The sequence below is a fragment of the Hemiscyllium ocellatum genome, chromosome 7 (assembly GCF_020745735.1).
Source record: "Hemiscyllium ocellatum isolate sHemOce1 chromosome 7, sHemOce1.pat.X.cur, whole genome shotgun sequence".
Classification (NCBI taxonomy): domain Eukaryota; kingdom Metazoa; phylum Chordata; class Chondrichthyes; order Orectolobiformes; family Hemiscylliidae; genus Hemiscyllium; species Hemiscyllium ocellatum.
Window position 1 is genome coordinate 96,024,534 of NC_083407.1, and position 17,093 is coordinate 96,041,626.

At 38.7% G+C, this 17,093-nt stretch overlaps 1 protein-coding gene across 13 annotated transcripts in view; it reads left to right on the top strand.

Moving 5' to 3' along the window:
• The window catches only part of hdac4 (histone deacetylase 4), a 494,585-nt gene that overhangs the window by 359,046 nt on the left and 118,446 nt on the right, over positions 1 to 17,093 (top strand). For all 13 annotated transcript variants that reach the window (XM_060827518.1, XM_060827517.1, XM_060827519.1 and 10 more), the window contains 4 exons: positions 626 to 738; positions 5,629 to 5,745; positions 7,711 to 7,903; positions 14,099 to 14,322. In XM_060827518.1, coding sequence (XP_060683501.1) covers positions 626 to 738; positions 5,629 to 5,745; positions 7,711 to 7,903; positions 14,099 to 14,322 — 647 coding nt within the window. The remainder of the gene's footprint in view (positions 1 to 625; positions 739 to 5,628; positions 5,746 to 7,710; positions 7,904 to 14,098; positions 14,323 to 17,093) is intronic.

Below are 17,093 nucleotides of genomic sequence, written 5' to 3' on the forward strand. Positions count from 1 at the left end.
TTTTCATTTTATAAGCTCTTGGTCATATTTTCACCAAATAGACTATGCAGAAAGATGGAAGGAAAGTGTAATACTAAAGAAGTAATCCATTTCTCTGAACAGAGAAAGTTTTACTTAAAATGTAGCTGCAAAAGTCTGGTCTAATTTATTTTGGGCATGTGGTCTATTTGTTTACAAGTGCAGCTCTTTAAAAAAAATTATAGTGCATGGCTGCACATATGCATCATCTTAAAGGGACACCCTGTGAGTGGACTGCACAGCAACGTGTGTGTCTTTAAAAACCCAGCAATGGATTTGTTGGACTTCAGTCCCTTAAGTTTCTCTATTGCTTTTCTGCTGGTGTTCATTTTCTTAATTTTATCACTCTTATTAGACATTATGTTGGAGTCTATTTCTAATGTGAAATTTGAGTCTTCCAGTGAAGACGAACAATATTTGTTCATTGTCTCTGTCGCTTTCTCATTCCCTATTATAACATATTCTGTTTCTGCCTCATGGGGATCAGGTTTAGCTGGTGTGGCTAATTCGTAACATTGTAATCAGCAGTAAATGATTATTACTGGTATTAACTTATGACTTAGCAGAAGTAGCTTGAGAATTTGTTCTATTTTTCTTGTTTGTTTAGATTCAGCTTGTAACAGTGCCCCTGGATCTGGCCCAAGCTCCCCCAATAATAGCTCCAACAACATCACTACAGAAAATGGGATTGCAGGATCGGCAACCAACATGCCAACCGAGGTAATCTTTTTATGGCAAATGTCGCTCCCACAAATGTGCATTTAAAAGAAATTCAATTCTGCTTCAACATTTTTTTTTGTCCACAGTTTATGTGAGATTACCAAGATCATTAATACAGGCTTGTCATGAAAAACTCATATGACCCACGAATATTCATAGACATTGACAGCACAGTGAAAGGCCATTTGGTCTATTGGGTCCATACCCGTCAACAAAGATCTGGCTGCAATAATCCCATTTTCCGCCTTTTGGCCCATATTCCTCCAGGCTATTGGCAAAGCAAATGTTTATCTAAACATCGCTTACAGTTTCTGACTCAACCACCTTTAGACTTCCAACATCCTTTAACTGAACAACAATTCTTCTCAATTCTCCTCCTAGCTTTCTTCTACTTACCTGAAATCTGTACCCCTCTATACCCTATTATTGGCTCCTCTACTAATGGAAAAAGTGTCTTCCTATCCACCCTGTCTTTCCGGCGTGCTTTCTACATTCCTACTATTCATCATGTAATCACTTGCCTTGTTATCCTTCCCCAAGTATTTTGCCCCACACTTCTCCAAATTAAATTCAGTGTTCTGCTTGCCTGACCAGGCTGTTGAAATCCTCTTTAAGTTTTGGGCTATCAGCTTATTTACTGCCCTATCAATTTTCATGTCGTCAGTGTACTTTCTGATCATATCCTGTACATTTAAGTTGAAATCGCTCATGAACACCAGAAACAGCAGGAGCCCCAGCCTCAAGCCCTGCAGAACCACATTGGAAACAGACCATCAGTTGTGCAAACATTCCTTTCCCCTGTTAAAAATCACACAACACCAGGTTATAGTCTGACAGGTTTATTTGAAGCACTAGCTTTCAGAGCACTGTTCCTTCACCAGGTGGTTGTCAACCTGATGAAGGAGCTGCGCTCCAAAAGCTAGTACTTCCAAATAAACCTGTTGGACTATGACCTGGTGTTGTGTGATTTTTAACTTTGTACACCCCAGTCCAACACCGACGCCTCCAAATCATTTCTTTACCCTCACCTTATACTTCCTGCCTCTCAGCCAATTTTAGATCCACGATATCACTTTGCCTTGGATTCCATTGTCTCTTACTTTCTTGACTTGTCTGCCATGAACGACTTTATCAAAAGCTTGCTCAAGTCCATGTCAATGATGCCAAATGCATTTTCCTCAACAACAATGCTTGCTATTTTCTCAAAATATTCAATCAAATTTGTCAAGCGTGGACATCTTGATCTAATCAAGCAGTTTTGATCTGATTAATCCTTGTCTGTCCACGTGTAGATATGTCCTGTTCCTCAGAATTCGTTCTAATAAATTCCCCACCACTAAGGACTAAATAAAACAAAGACAAACAAAGTATTGTGAATGCTAGAGGTCTGAAATAAGAACAGAAAGATCTGGAGAAGCACAGCAGGTTTGACAGAATCTTTGGGGAGAAGAATAGAGGTAACATTTTGAATCTAGTGACCCTTCATCAGAACTGAAAGCAACTGCCAAATGGTGATATTTATGCTGATGATAAAGAGGGAGAGATTGCTGATGATAAACCAGGAGAGAGATGAATGCTGAATTTGTCTTAACAGGGAATATGAATAGTGGAAAATGGGTTGGTTGTGCTGGCTGCAACAGGACCTGGAAGTAATGGGGTTGGTAATGAATTGGAGGAGGATGTTCACTTTCTGAAATTGTTAAACTCAGTGTTGAATCTGCTGGTAAGGTACCTAGTCAGAAGATGCTATGTTGTTGCTGTAGCTTATATTGAGCTTTGCTTGAGAACTGCAGCAGGCCTGAAAAACAGAAATGTTGGCATGGGAACATAGTGGTGTGTTGAAATGACAGGCAAGTGGAAGCTCAGGGCCATTTTTATGAAGTGGAGGTGTTCCAACAAGCAATCAATTTGTTCAACAAAGCAATGTGTTTATTTTTCAATTTGGAGGAAACTATATTGTGACAACAAATACTGTCTCGTAGACTAGATTAATTGAAGTGCGGGTAAATCGCTGCTTATCCTGGAAGGTGTATTTTGGATCTTGGATAGTGAGAAGGGGGTAGGTAAACAGGCAAGTATTACACTTTCTACAATTGCTTGGGAAGGTGCTATGGGATTATAGGAAGATGTTGGTGTGGACTTGTGGACCAGGGTATCCCAGAGGGAATGGTACCTGCAAACATTGACAAGGGAAGGTCACTGGACTTGAAATGTTAACTCTATTTTTCTATCTACAGATGCTTCTAGACCTGCTGAGTTTCTCCAGCTCTGTCTGTTCTTGTTTCAAATCTCCAGCATCTGCAGTTCTTTGTTTTAGTTTAGTGTTTAATTCACTGTCACATCTTTTCCAGTTATGCCCACCTTGAAGACGTTCTTTGGCACCCTGGCAGAATTTTTATTTGAAATTTTCTTCTTGTTCACCATCATTGCTTTTTATTTTCCCTCCTAGTATTGGACAAGATATTTGCCAAAACTCACTTTCATAGCCACATCTCATTGCCTTCAGTACATAGATTTACCACGTGTTTGAATTCAAGTTTCACGCTTTGTTTTTTTTTTAACTCCATTCAGGATCATCCAAGTAGCTCTGTGATGTACAACACTCCTCAGACAACATTCAGTGCCACATGCCACTACATGAACGCATTTGACCTCTCGCTCTCTCTATCAGCACTTCTTCATGCTATCTCCAAGCAGATCTGTCTCTATTCCACTTTGTTTTTTGTTTTGGCTCATTCAACATTTTATGAAGAACATTTTTCTCCCCCTTTCAAGTAGTAAGGAATGAGACATATGTACACACACAGGCTCATATACATGCATGCACACACACAGTGCTACTTACTCCATTTCTCCTAACCCCACTTCTTGTCAGGTATTTACCATACCTTCTGACCTGCCAATCGACATTAGTTCCCAGTTAAACAAAGCTTCTCTCTCTCATTTCTCATCCTTATCCTCAAATCCATCTTAAGAACTCTGTATTCCTATCTTTATAATCTCTTCTAGCTCTACAGCCATCCTGTTCTACCCTGCAGCTTCTGTGATCTTGATTATTTTACCATGTGATGTCATGCCTGTAGCTGCTGAAGCCCTAAGCTCAGTTTTGGAGAGAGGTTTGCAGAAGAATGTAGAAACTGAGAGAGAGGATATCTATAATAATGGGAGATGTCCTTACATCCAGGTGAATCACTTTACAGTCAGAGATGACAAAAACAGGGAGATGATTCAGGTCATGACCTTGGTGCCGTTGCTTACATTTCATTGCAACAATTTATTCTAAGCTCATTGCTCTGCCCATCACAGTATTATTTAATGGTCTTGGTTTTAAATAAGTACCCAGTTTCCTTGTAAGAAGTACTTTTAATCCCTACCTCAATATCCTCCTTCTAGTGGAATGTTCCATATTCTAATGGCCCTTGCTGGAGAGGGCAAAATTTTTGAACACCCATCAGACTTCCTCTAATAATATTATATTTATGCCTCTGTGTTGCTGATTTAATATTAGCTGAAATAATCTTTCTATATTTAACCTCTTAAAGTGTTGCAATTTTAAAGTGTCTTTGATCTCACTTTACTTTTTCAGTTCCTTACTAGGGGAGAAATTCCTTTTTATAAAGCCACTTCTCATTCCTGGCCGTGAATCTTTATTACATCAAGATATATTGTCCACTGTACTGTAGAAATTGAACAACAAATTCCTGTCATTTGGTTTCAATGTCCCATGTGCAAAAATCCAGAATTAGATTTGTCTTTTTATGATCTTTTCTACTTGTACTGCCAATTTTGAAGATCTGTGTGCCCATAAATCTTTACTCCTCCATCCATTTATCATTACTGTTTGCATCGTGTTCCCTTGCAGTCTCTACTCATGATTGTATACCTTTTAATATGATGTACCATGTATTTATTTTTGTACCTTGGCAATGTTTTCTGAAAGTTTATGTGTGCAGCTTCAGTTGCAATCTCTTTATCTATACAATTTGATGTCACAGACAGTTCAATCAGATGAACTTGGTATGTATGTTACAGATCGCAAATTGCTCCTTCCTTTCAAAATGTTAATTTGATTCCATAATGTTATGGAGCTTTTATCCATAACCTGAATGAAACTAAATGAGTATTCCTTTCCTGGCTCACCCTTTCCCATTAATTGAACAATGTATAATATTTGCCACCATCTAGTACTTTGATGTAATTCTAGTTTCTGAAGATACTTACTTCTGCTGATTGCTCCCCAATCCCTTTACTAGTCTGATGTGCATATCTTCTGGGACTTGATACCTGCCTATATTTAGCCTCCTCAACTTTATAAAGATAGTTTTTTTAAGAATATTTATCTCCAAAAATCCTTTTGACATTGTTCTGAAGTTGTCCATCTTGCTCCACTTTCACCTTTGTAAATATGGAAGCAAAATACTTATTAAAGCATTTTGTTTGAATACACAGTGTCCTCATTAGCTCTGTGATCCCACCTTTTCTAATGTTTTTACATAATGAGCTTGGAAAAGCATTTTTTTTTAACTGCACTTTTTTTTATATATTTAGAATTAGCTTTAGAAGCAAAAGATGCAATTGATGGGGTAACAGCAAGTAGATTTCACTTTGGTTTTTGGAATCTATGACTAACATTGCCACATGGTTTAACAAACAATTATCAGCAACACTAAATCTAATCTGTATTCTTGTAAATGCAATAAAACCTCAATAGTTTACTGTCAAATGGAAACTTTAGTGATAATCCGAGTCTCTTGCTGTTCTTTTGGTGAGCTGATTCTAAAATTTTAGTTTTATAAAGTCATGGAAAATTCAATAAATGTCAACTGAATAGCAATTTGATGAAATGCTTTTTATTGTTGATATTCTTATGTCATCCCTTTCCTGTTTCAGTCCACGATGCCTCACAAACTGGTTACTCGAGATGGTTCAGTGACCCAATTGCCTCTGTATACTTCACCATCTTTGCCCAACATAACTCTAGGTCTGCCAGCTACTGGTCCCTCCAGTGTAAGTACTGAACCACCTAATATTGCTCATGTACTGTATATGACAAATTATAGTGGAAATATCTAGTCGACATTGATTAAATCTGCTAGTGGCTGCATTCCATATCATTTATTTCTTTATCATTCATTAGCTGTTCTGGTGGAAAGTTCACTGGTGGTTAAGGAACGGTGAGCAGATCCTTGCAATTGTGTTAAACAATTCACCATTCTTTAGCTGAGAGAACTGTAGGCATTGCCTTAGTTGTTCCTCACCCCACTTCCGTTGTGTAAATGGATATGGTGAAGTGGCAATTTAGGATGGTTTTCTGAATATTTCAATGTCCATTAGTTCTCAGTTTTGAAGCACTGGTTCACACCTATGATTCACGAAGTAGCAAATTCCTGATCTTGGTTAAGTTATTTGAGGCCCCAGGTAAAGGTTGAGCTGGATTGTAAAGCAGTACTACTCCACCCCTCCCAATCTTGCAGGCATTCATTTTAGTAGTAGTCTAAAAACAGATAATATGACTATTGAATAGAAAATCAGAGAGTGCTATCTTGGGAAAATTTATGAGTTGGCCTTACTTATGAATTTTCAATATACTGTCAATGCTGAATAGAACCCAAGACACAACCATATATTCTGATGCCCAATCTTGAAATTGATTTAAGTTTTGTGCAATTCAAGGGAGGAAGTTGTTCAAGTTGTAATTGCTTTTGTCTGAGCACTCCACCTTTATACTAATTGCAGAGTGAAAAATTAGCAGTGATCCCTTGTACATTATGCAATACTGATTTGCCCAATTCATTAATCTGCCTGAAGGGAAACAAAATAGTTGTAAAAAGAAATCTTGGATTGTGGACAAAGCTGGCAAGGCCTCATTTGTTATCATGAAGTGATTAACATTCTCCTTAAACTGCTACAGTTTATGTAATAATACTCTTCCAACAATTGTCCTAGTCATGGTATTTTTACCCAGTGATGATAAGATTTGCTAGAGCTGCTTGGGAGGATTTAAACTAGTAAGGTTGGTGGACGCTGGGTGGGTGGATGGAACCCAGGGAGATAGTGAGGAAAGAGATCAATCTGTTGAGAACAGAAGCTAGTCAAACAGTCAGGGCAGGCAGGGACAAGGTAGGACGAATAAATTAAACTGTGCATTTATTTCAATCCAAGGGACCTAACAGGGAAGGCAGATGAACTCAGGGCATGGTTAGGAATATGAGACTGGTCTATCATAGCAATTACAGAAACATGGCTCAGGGATGGGCAGGACTGGCAGCTTAATGTTCCAGGATACAAATGCTACAGGAAGAATAGGAATGGAGGCAAGAGAGGAGGGGGAGTAGCATTTTTGATAAGGGATAGCATTACAGCTGTACTGAGGGAGGATATTCCCAGAAATACATCCAGGGAAGTTATTTAGATGGAACCGGAGAAATAAGAAAGGGATGATTTGGGATTGTATTATAGACCCCCTAGAAGTCAGAGGGAGATTGAGAAACACACCTGTAAGGAGATCTCAGCTATCTGTAAGAATAATAGGGTGATTATGGTAAGGGATTTTAACTTTAAAACATAGACTGGGACTGCCATAGTGTTAAGGGTTTAGATACAGAGGAATTTGTTAAGTGTGTACAAGAAAATTTTCTGATTCAGTAGACTTTGCTACCTCCATCTGTATTCATCTGTTTCTCAATTTTTGGTGAAGTGATCCAGACATTGGCACTGAGAAAGAAGTGGAGTCCAGTAATGCACTCAATCCTGGCTAATGACACTAGCAAACATTTCAGATTGGACTCTTACAATTCTACCACAGTTCAGATGGGATTATTCTGCAATTGGATCAGCTGTAAATTGGATACAGAAGAAATTCCAACTGTGAAATATAATGATATTTATGATTATTGCTATTAAAATGTTTTGTGTGATTATTCACACAAAACAGATATGAAATTGTTCAAAGTGTTTTGTATTTGCATCCAGGGAGCCTCTGGGCAAGCAGAAGGTGAAAGAGTGGGCATGCAAGGACTCCCATTGAACACTCCATTTATTGCTGGTACTCATCTGCCACATTACATTGCCACGTTGGATAAAGATGGCAGTAGCGGGCATACACCTCTCTTGCAGCATATGGTCTTATTGGATCAATCTACACCACAGAGTCCACTCATAACTGGTAGGTAAATGTATAAAATAGCGTTGAATGATTCAACTTTTCTAATACACTATCAGGAAAACGAGGGAATGAACAGTATGAAAAGAGTATGTGATATGTATATTAATAATAAAAGGGAACTTGATTTCTGTGCCTTTGAAATTGCACAATGTAAAGATTGGAGTAGAAGACAGAATGTTTGCAGGAAATTTCTTTGCCTATTATTTAATAGACCATGTAATGGAACATAATAATGCCACTGAAATTCCAATGAATTTTCTCTGTATGTAATGAACATTCATAAACTAAGAATCATTATAAGAGCCTCAGCTTGTTTATTTGAAATATAAGGTTGAGACACCCCAAGTCACTCTAATATAGCCATGAGCAACTGGCTTAACATCTGTGGCAAAGGCCAAAGAACAGGTTGCTTGTCTGCTTGTTTGTTCCAGCGTTAATACTTGGAAGGAGTCAAGAAGAGAAAAAGAAATTTTAGACTTGATTTTTCTTTTGTTTAGTAATTCTCGCTTTGGTGCATATGACCAAATTTTGTTGGGTTTTGTTCCTAACTAAAATACATCCTATTTGTGTACGAACATGTGTTTCAATGCATTGTTCTTTTTCCCTGAATCTGACATTATTCAGTTCAACGAAACAAGGAAATTGGACAATGAGTTACACAGATGATTGAAACATTGCTTCTTTGCTTAAGGTGCTAGGTTTGAACCCAGCTCCGACTGATCAGGTATCTACTGTTTCTGAGAGTTGTTAGTATCACATGTTGTAGTTCCTGTGAGTTTCTCAGTGTGATATTTCATCTATGTCACCACACTTTGGTTCTACATTGTTAGATTTGGTCAAAATTGAAGTGTTACCTTGGTATGCTGTATGAAATGGTGTCCTGAAATTGAAACTGAACACTCAGTCTTCTTGTGGATGTAAATTTGCTGGCTGTTTCAGAGGTTCCACTGGATATAAAAGAATCAAAATTCTTGGCTGCAAAATGGTGTCTTGGGCAACATTGTTTCCACCAAAAGCAAATTAACAGTTATTGATCTCTCATTGAAGTGACCGATGATATCAAAATTTCTACAAAGCTTTTAACAGTAATGGCTTTTAAATATAGGGCAGAACAGAGGGAAGCTTTATTGCACGTGACCTGACTTGAACTTGTGTTTGGTCCTGACAGGCACTGTGATTTTCAATGTCTATATTCCTAGCTTTTCTGACTTTGATGAATTTTACTGATTAGCTGAGATTGCTGAACTTCTTGAAATGCCATGCTGGGTGTAATGAAGTAGTAGACAATAGTTTTGGTATCCAGAATGGAAAGATATTGTATTTTCCGGTACTTGCAAACCTAGTTCTTCACTATGATATGGACAGCAATTTCAAAAATCCAAATAGATATGTTCATTTTCAGTTTTCTTTTTATCAGAATTAATTTGGTTTTATTGCTTGTTTTCTTTTCCCAAGACCAAAGAGAAGAAATTTTTGTGTACTTTCAAAATGTTACTATTTCAATTTGAATTTATTTTTCTTTTAATCAGAATCACATAATTTTTGTGGTGCAATTTGCGTCTGCACCAGCTCTCTGAGCATTTTAACTTTGTACTAAACTTCTGCCATTTCCCTGTAGGCTGTACATTATTTTTAAGTATCTAATGCGATCTTGAATACCTCATTTGAATCTGCTTCCATCACACTTCCAGACCCTGACCGCTCACACTGGGGGAAGAAAAGTTCTTAACTTATTTTGCTTCTCTTGCAGAATGCTTCAAAACTGTACTTTCCAGTTCTTGATTCTTTTACGAGTTTCTCTCTGTCTACTCTTTCCAGATGCTTCATGATTTTTAAAACTTCTATCAAATCTTCCCATCACCTTCTTTCCAAGACAAACGATTCTAACTTATCCAATCTTCCCTCATGATTGAATTATCTCATCCCTGGAACCATTCCCATAAACCTGTTCTGCACTCTGTTCAGTGCATTCACATTCATCCTGTAGTGTGGCGCCTAAGATTGTACCAGCTGAGGTCTAATCAATGTCTTATATATGTTTATCATAAACTCCATATTGTTGTACTCTATGCCCTATTAATGAAGCTCAGAATACTAAATGCCTCATTAACAGGTTTCTGTACTTTCCTATCATCTTTAATGACTTACCCCTTTAGAATAGTATCTTTCATTTAGTACTAACTCTTCATGGTTTTTGTTTTATCTGCCACGCATCCACTCACCACCAATTTGTCAATGTCTTTTTTAAGTTCTATACTGCCCTCCTCAAGTTTTGTATCATCCACAGACTTTGGAATTGTCCCCTGCATGCTAAGATCTAGATAATTTATGTATATCAGAAAAGCAAGAATCTGGGGAGCTCCATCACAGACTTTCTTCCAGCTCAAAAAAAACTACCTATTAACCATCACTCTCTTATACCTCAGCCAATTTTATATCTACATTGCTACAGTCCCTTTTAATCTGTAACTTTCCTCACACATCTATTGTGTGGCACTATATCGAGTAAATGTTCACAGACACCATATGAGGCCTTGCCCTCATTAACTCTGCCAATACTTCAAAAAAAAATCCAGCAAGTTTGTTAGATGCAATTTACCCCTAACAAATCCATATTTTCGAAGTCTTTTGAAGCAACCATACTTTTCCATGTGACTATTAGGACAAATCCAAGGAAGATTGAAAGGTTATTGCTAAAATCTTTACAATTTCCATTCTTTCTTCTTTCAATATCCTTGAATGCAACTCATCTGGTCCCATTGCCTTGTAATTTTGAGTACAGATGGCTTTACCATTGCCTCCACCAATTTACCAATTTTAAACCTTCCATTGATTAAGTTGTCGCCATGACTTGGGCATGATTTGTCTCCTATTTGAACACAGATGCAAATTATTCATTTAATGTCTCAATCATGTTGTTTACTATTGTTGTGCTTATAGAAAACTTTGAGATTTTCCTTTCTAATCGCTGCCAGTCTTTTTTTTTAATGATCCGTTTGCTTCTTAAATTTGCTTTTCGGCTCTTTTTTGAACCTTTTGTATTCAGCTTGGTTCTCAATTGGATTAGCTAGCTGACACATGACAGATGGGCACAATTTCTTTGTGAACTTAAGTTCTATCTCCTTTGTCATCCTGGGAGCTCTGGATTTGTTCTACCTTTGCCTTTTGAGGAAATATACCTTTACAATTTTCCCTATTAGCCAGCCTGTCTTCTATCCACGATGCTGCATTAACCCCAACATCCTGAGCCTGTATCTTCTCCGATAACTTTGATATGGCATCAAATGTCATCTGGGAATTCAATTACAATACAGTCACCTTTATCCACAACACCTATTGCTTCCTCGAACAATTCCAATCAATTGGTTCAAAATGATTTCCCTGTTACAAAACCAATATGATTCTGCCTGGTTACCTTGAATTTATTATTACCTTAATAATAGCTTCTGATATTTCTCACAGGTTGAATTATTTTTCCAGTTCTGACAAAAAGCTAAGAGATTGAACAGATTTTTGAAAAGCACAGAGATGGCGGGAAGAGCAGATCATAATGATATTTACTTTTTAAAGCTAAAATCCTGACGGCAGAATAATGCGCACTGATCTAGTGATTCCAGCTGAAAATCAAGGGAGGACAGAATCAGACTGAAGTGTGAGCCCCATTCCTAGGATTGAAATCCTGCCCATGTTCATTGAAGTGGTTCATGTTACTGGGTAATTGGATGCATTAATGGAATTGCTACTTTTGGAATCATATGTCAACATTGAGTCAAATACTATCATGCAAAAAGGGAAAATTATTGAAGGAAAGATGGGTTCACTTTTCTAATGTGCTTTCATTCCTGTTTTGAATTGCAGTTGCCTAATAGATAAGAATATGTCTGGTTTCAACATGTAGACTTCAACTGAAAGTCATAGGTTGCATGATGGAAAACCAGCATTTTAATCATCCAGATAAAAAGTGAAAAAACTGCGGATGTTGTAAATCAGAAACAAAAACAGAAGTTGCTGGAAAAGCTCAGCAGGTCTGGCAGCATCTGTGAAGAGAAATCAAAATTAACATTTCTGAAGTTAACCCTTGAGAACTGGGGAAGGGTTACCAAATCTTAAATGTTAACTCTGATTTCTCTTCACAAATACTGAGCTTTTCCAGCAACTTCTGTTTTTGTTTTTAATCATTCAGTGCATTTTAATAAGAGATACATACTAAATATATTGTGACAACTGATATTCTTATTGACTACAGCTCTGTCTTGCAAAATCATAATTTCAAACAAACTCATCTACATGCTCCGAGACCTAAGTCTCAGCTTCCCTCTGTGTAAATAGATCCTCGGCTTCCTGACCCATAGGCCACAATCAGTAAGCATAGGTATAACTCTCAGCACCAGTGCCCAACAAAGCTTCGTACTCAGCCCCCTACTAGACACTTCATCCACTAATGACTGTGTAACCAAATTGTGCCACAGCTCCATTTTATAAGTTTGTTGATGATACCACCATTGCAGGTCAAATATCAAACAATGATGAGGCAGAATTGAGGAAAGAGATTGAGTGCTTAGCAGCATGGTGTCAAGACATACTCTCCATCAATGTCAACAAAACAAAGGTACTGGTCATTGACTTCAGGAAGTGGAGCGGAGTGCATGCCCTTGTCTGCATCAATGGTGCTGAGGTGGAGACAGTCAAGAGTGTCAAGATTTTGGGAGTGATGATCACCAACAATCTGTCCTGATCCACCCACGTCGATGCAATGGTCAGAAAAGCACAACAGTGTTGTGGGTGGCATGGTGGCTCAGTGGTTAGCACTGCTGTCTCATAGCACTGGGGACCCAGATTCAATTCCAGCCTTGGGTGACTGTCTCTGTGGAGTATACACATTCTGCTCCTGTCTGCGTTGGATTCCTCGGGACACTCGAGTTTCCTTCCACAGTCCAAAGATGTGCAGATTAGATGGATAGTCATGCTAAATTATCTGTAGTGTTTAGGGATGTGCTGACTAGGTGAGTTAGCCATTGTAAATGTGGAGTTACAGGGATAGGGTGGGTGGGCTGGGTCTGGGTGGGATGCTCTCTGAAGGGTTGGTGCATACCTGATGTTCAATTGGCCCCTTTCAGGACTGTAGGGATTCTATAATTCTACGACTCTACTTCCTCAGAAAGCTAAGGAAATTCGACATATCCACAAAAGCTCTTACCAATTTTATAGATGCGCTATAGAAAGCATCGTATCTGGATGTATCACAGTGTGGTATAGCAATTGCTCTTCCCAAGTGCAAAACCCACACAGAGTCATAAACACGGCACAGTTCTTCAAGCATCCAGCCTTCCATCCATTGACTCCATCTATATTTCCTGCTGCCTCAGGAAAGCGACTAACATAATCAAACACCCTTCCACCCTGGTTTAATTCTCTTTCATCCTCGTTAATTTTGATTTCTCTTCACAGATGCTGCCAGACCTGCTGAGCTTTTCCAGCAACTTCTGTTTTTGTTTCTGATTTACAACATCCGCAGTTTTTTCACTTTTTATCTGGATGATTAAAAAGCAGAAGACCTAGAAGTTTGAATACACATACAGACAGGTTCAAGAACAGCTTCTTCCCCACTGTTATCAAACTTTTGAACCGATCTCTCAAATGTTAATTTTGAGCTCTCTCTCTGCACCTTTACTGCAGCTGTAACACTGTAAGCTGCATTCTCTTCTACTACCCTGGTGCACTCTGTATGGTATCTGCCTATATAGCATGTAAAACAACAGTTTTCGCTGTATCTTGGTACATGTGACAATTGTAAACCAAACAAAAAAACATTGTTGTCTGTTATCCAGTTTTGTTTTGGCAGCAGGTTTAAATCATACTTTATTTGAATTTTGTCAGCCTTTACATGCATAACACTTTTTTTTAAGCTAGCTCTCCAAAAGCTTTTATGCTGCATAATCAGTTGGAATGCTTCTTGCAGTTTGGGGGTTTATTTTTTGGAACACTCTAATGTTGAAGCTTCTGATTGTTTTGAAGTTTTTTTTTCCTGAAATTAAAGTACTACTAGCAGAGTATTTGCAGTGGAAAATGGCTGGTTGCAATAGCCTTTTGTTACCAGAGTTACTCAACAGCCATTTTCCTTCCTTTCTTTTTTTCCCTTATGTCTAGAGTTTTCTTCTGCTGTTTTCTGCATTATATCTTTCTGGTATCTTTCAGGATTGGGAGCGTTACCCATTCACCCGCAATCACTTGTTGGCCCTGACAGAGTTTCGCCTTCCATACACAAGCTTAGACAGCACCGTCCATTAGGGAGGACTCAGTCAGCACCGTTGCCACAGAATGCACAGGCCTTACAACAGCTGGTCATACAGCAGCAACATCAGCAGTTCCTGGAGAAACACAAACAGCAGTTCCAGCAACAACAGATTCACATTAACAAGGTCGGTACTGAAGTAGCAATTAAATACCAAATGAACCCGACGATTCGATGTGCAGATCACCATACTTTATTATAAAGTTAAAAATCACACAACACCAGGTTATATTTCAACAGATTTATTTGGAACCACTAGCTTTCAGAGCGCTGCTCCTTCATCAAGTGGTTGTGAAGTATAAGATTGTAAGACACAGAATTTATAGCAAAAGTTTACAGTGTGATGCAACTGAAATTATATACTGAAAAAGACCTGGAGTTTTGTTAAGTCTCTTATCTTTTAGAATGACTATGTTGGTTTTCAGTTCTTTCATGTGTAAATCCCAGAACGTTTTTAAAGTTACATTCTCAAGTGAGCTTTAACAATAGGTGCCATGTCGTCTCAGATAATGCATTGAAGGTGCGGTGTCCTGTGTGAAGCTGTCTGTGCCCCAGTATTCAGACTGATTCTATTTCTAAAAAAGGGATTTATGCAGTTTTTGAACAAAATGAAATAAAATATAATTCTGCAAGTACAAATTCACCCCACAAACTTATGTGCATATGTGTGAGTATGAATGTGAACAGGTATAAGTATGCGAGAGGTTGCATGTGTGGGTGAGCGTGTGGGGGAGTGTGTATGTGTAAGTGTATGAAAGAGGGTCTGCGTGAGTATATGGGTCTGTAGGATTGTGTGTGTGAGAGAGTGTGTATGGTGCAGTGGGGTCAACTGTAATGTGACATGAATCCAGGACCAACAATTGCCAATCTCTGAGGACCACCCCATAACTCATCCGCTTTATCCTCAAGCCATAATGTTTTTTCTTGACAACTAGTTCTTCTTCCAGACACACAGAACAGCCATGGGGACCAACTTTGCACCCCAATATGCCAACATTTTCATGCACAGGTTCAGACAAGATTTCTTCTCTACACAGGACCTCCAACCAACACTATACACCAGGTACATTGACAACATTTTCTTCCTCTGGACCCATGGCAAGGAGTCACTGAAACAACTACACAGTGATATCAACGAGTTTCATCCCACCATCAAACTCACCATGGACAACTCTTTAGTATCTGTCTCATTCTTGGACATATGCATCTCCATCAAGGATGGGCACCTCACTCTAACGCAAATCCACAGATAACCTCACGATGCTACATTTCTCCAGCTTCCAACCAAAACATATCAAAATAGCGATCCCCTACGGACAAGCCCTACACATACACCGGATCTGTTCAGATGAGGAGGGATGTGATGGGCACTTGGAAGTATTCAAGGAGGCCCTCATAAGAACAGGATACGATGGTCAACTCATCAACTGCCAGTTCCGATGTGCCACAACGAGAAACCATGATGACCTCCTCAGGAGATAGACAAGACCTGCACGATAGGGTACCCTTCATTGTCCAGTATTTCTCAGGAACTGAAAAACTATACCATTTTCTTTGCAGCCTGCAACACGTTATCATTGAGGATTAGCACCTCACCAAGACCTTCCCCACACCTTCACTTGTCACCACCAAATCTCAAAACAGATCATTGCTTGCAGCAAACTGTCGAGCTTTCAGGACAACATCATACAACCCTGTCACGGCAGAGGCTGCAAGACATGTCAGTGTCAACACGGATACCACCATTACACGTGGGGACACCACCTCCCTTGTACGCAGCAGGTACTCCTGTGACTCGACCAACATTATCCATCTTATACGCCGCAGGCAAGGATGCCCTGAGGCATGGTACATTGGCGAGACTAAGCAGAGGCTACAGATGAATGGATACCGCAGAACAATCAACTGACAGGAGTGTTCCCTCCCAGTCAGAGAACACTTCAGCGGTCCGGGACATTCGACCTCAGACTTTCGGGTGACCGTCCACCAAGGCAGACTTTGGGACAGGCAACAACTCAAAAGTGGTTGAGCAGAGGCTGATAGCCAAGTTCAGGGATAGCTTCAACCGGGACCTTGGATTCATGTCACACGACAAGTGACACCACTGCAAAACAAACAAACACACACACACACACACACACACACACACACACACTCATTCGCTCTCTGTCTCGCGCTCTCTTTCAATTGTGAAGATTGTTTGTTTAAACTTCCATATTTTATTAACTTGTTATTTAATGTTCATGGGAGAATTTTGATAGGAACAAACTATAATCCCTGATTGCATTTTTTAAAATAAATTTTTGATGTGTGGAACTGATTGACAACAATAAAACATCTTGCTTTAAGTTAGTAGATGTTTAGGTTGCAAATTAAATCAGAATCTTGAGATAATTCATAGCCATTACCTCACTACAGCAACTTACTACATATGTAAACTCATGACGTTGTTCTCTATATATTGCTTGCTATTATGCACACTACATCTAGAAGAAGCAGGCAAGTCTAAATGAAATGGTAAAACTAACACTCAAGTAGGACCTAATGCATGGACATCTTATTGGCAGGAGTTCATACTTGTTTCTTTTCTGATGTTAACATGTCAATATTGTTTAGAACAAAATCTAGGTTATTTCTGCCAAATGTGTGAGACAGTATAGTTTAATCAAAAGTGGGGTCATAAAGAACTCTCAAAGCTATTCAACGATTTCCTGTTTGTTTGCAATTTCCTAATCGACATGGACTTTAAGTGATCTAAACCACTCTAGCCTAAGAAAACAGTTTTGGTCAGATGATGAACATTTGTTAAAACTAGAAAGGAAATGAAATCAAAAGTGGATGTTCAAAATGTATTTTTACACAAGCTGGTGTGTAGTGGAATACCAGAAGATGAACACA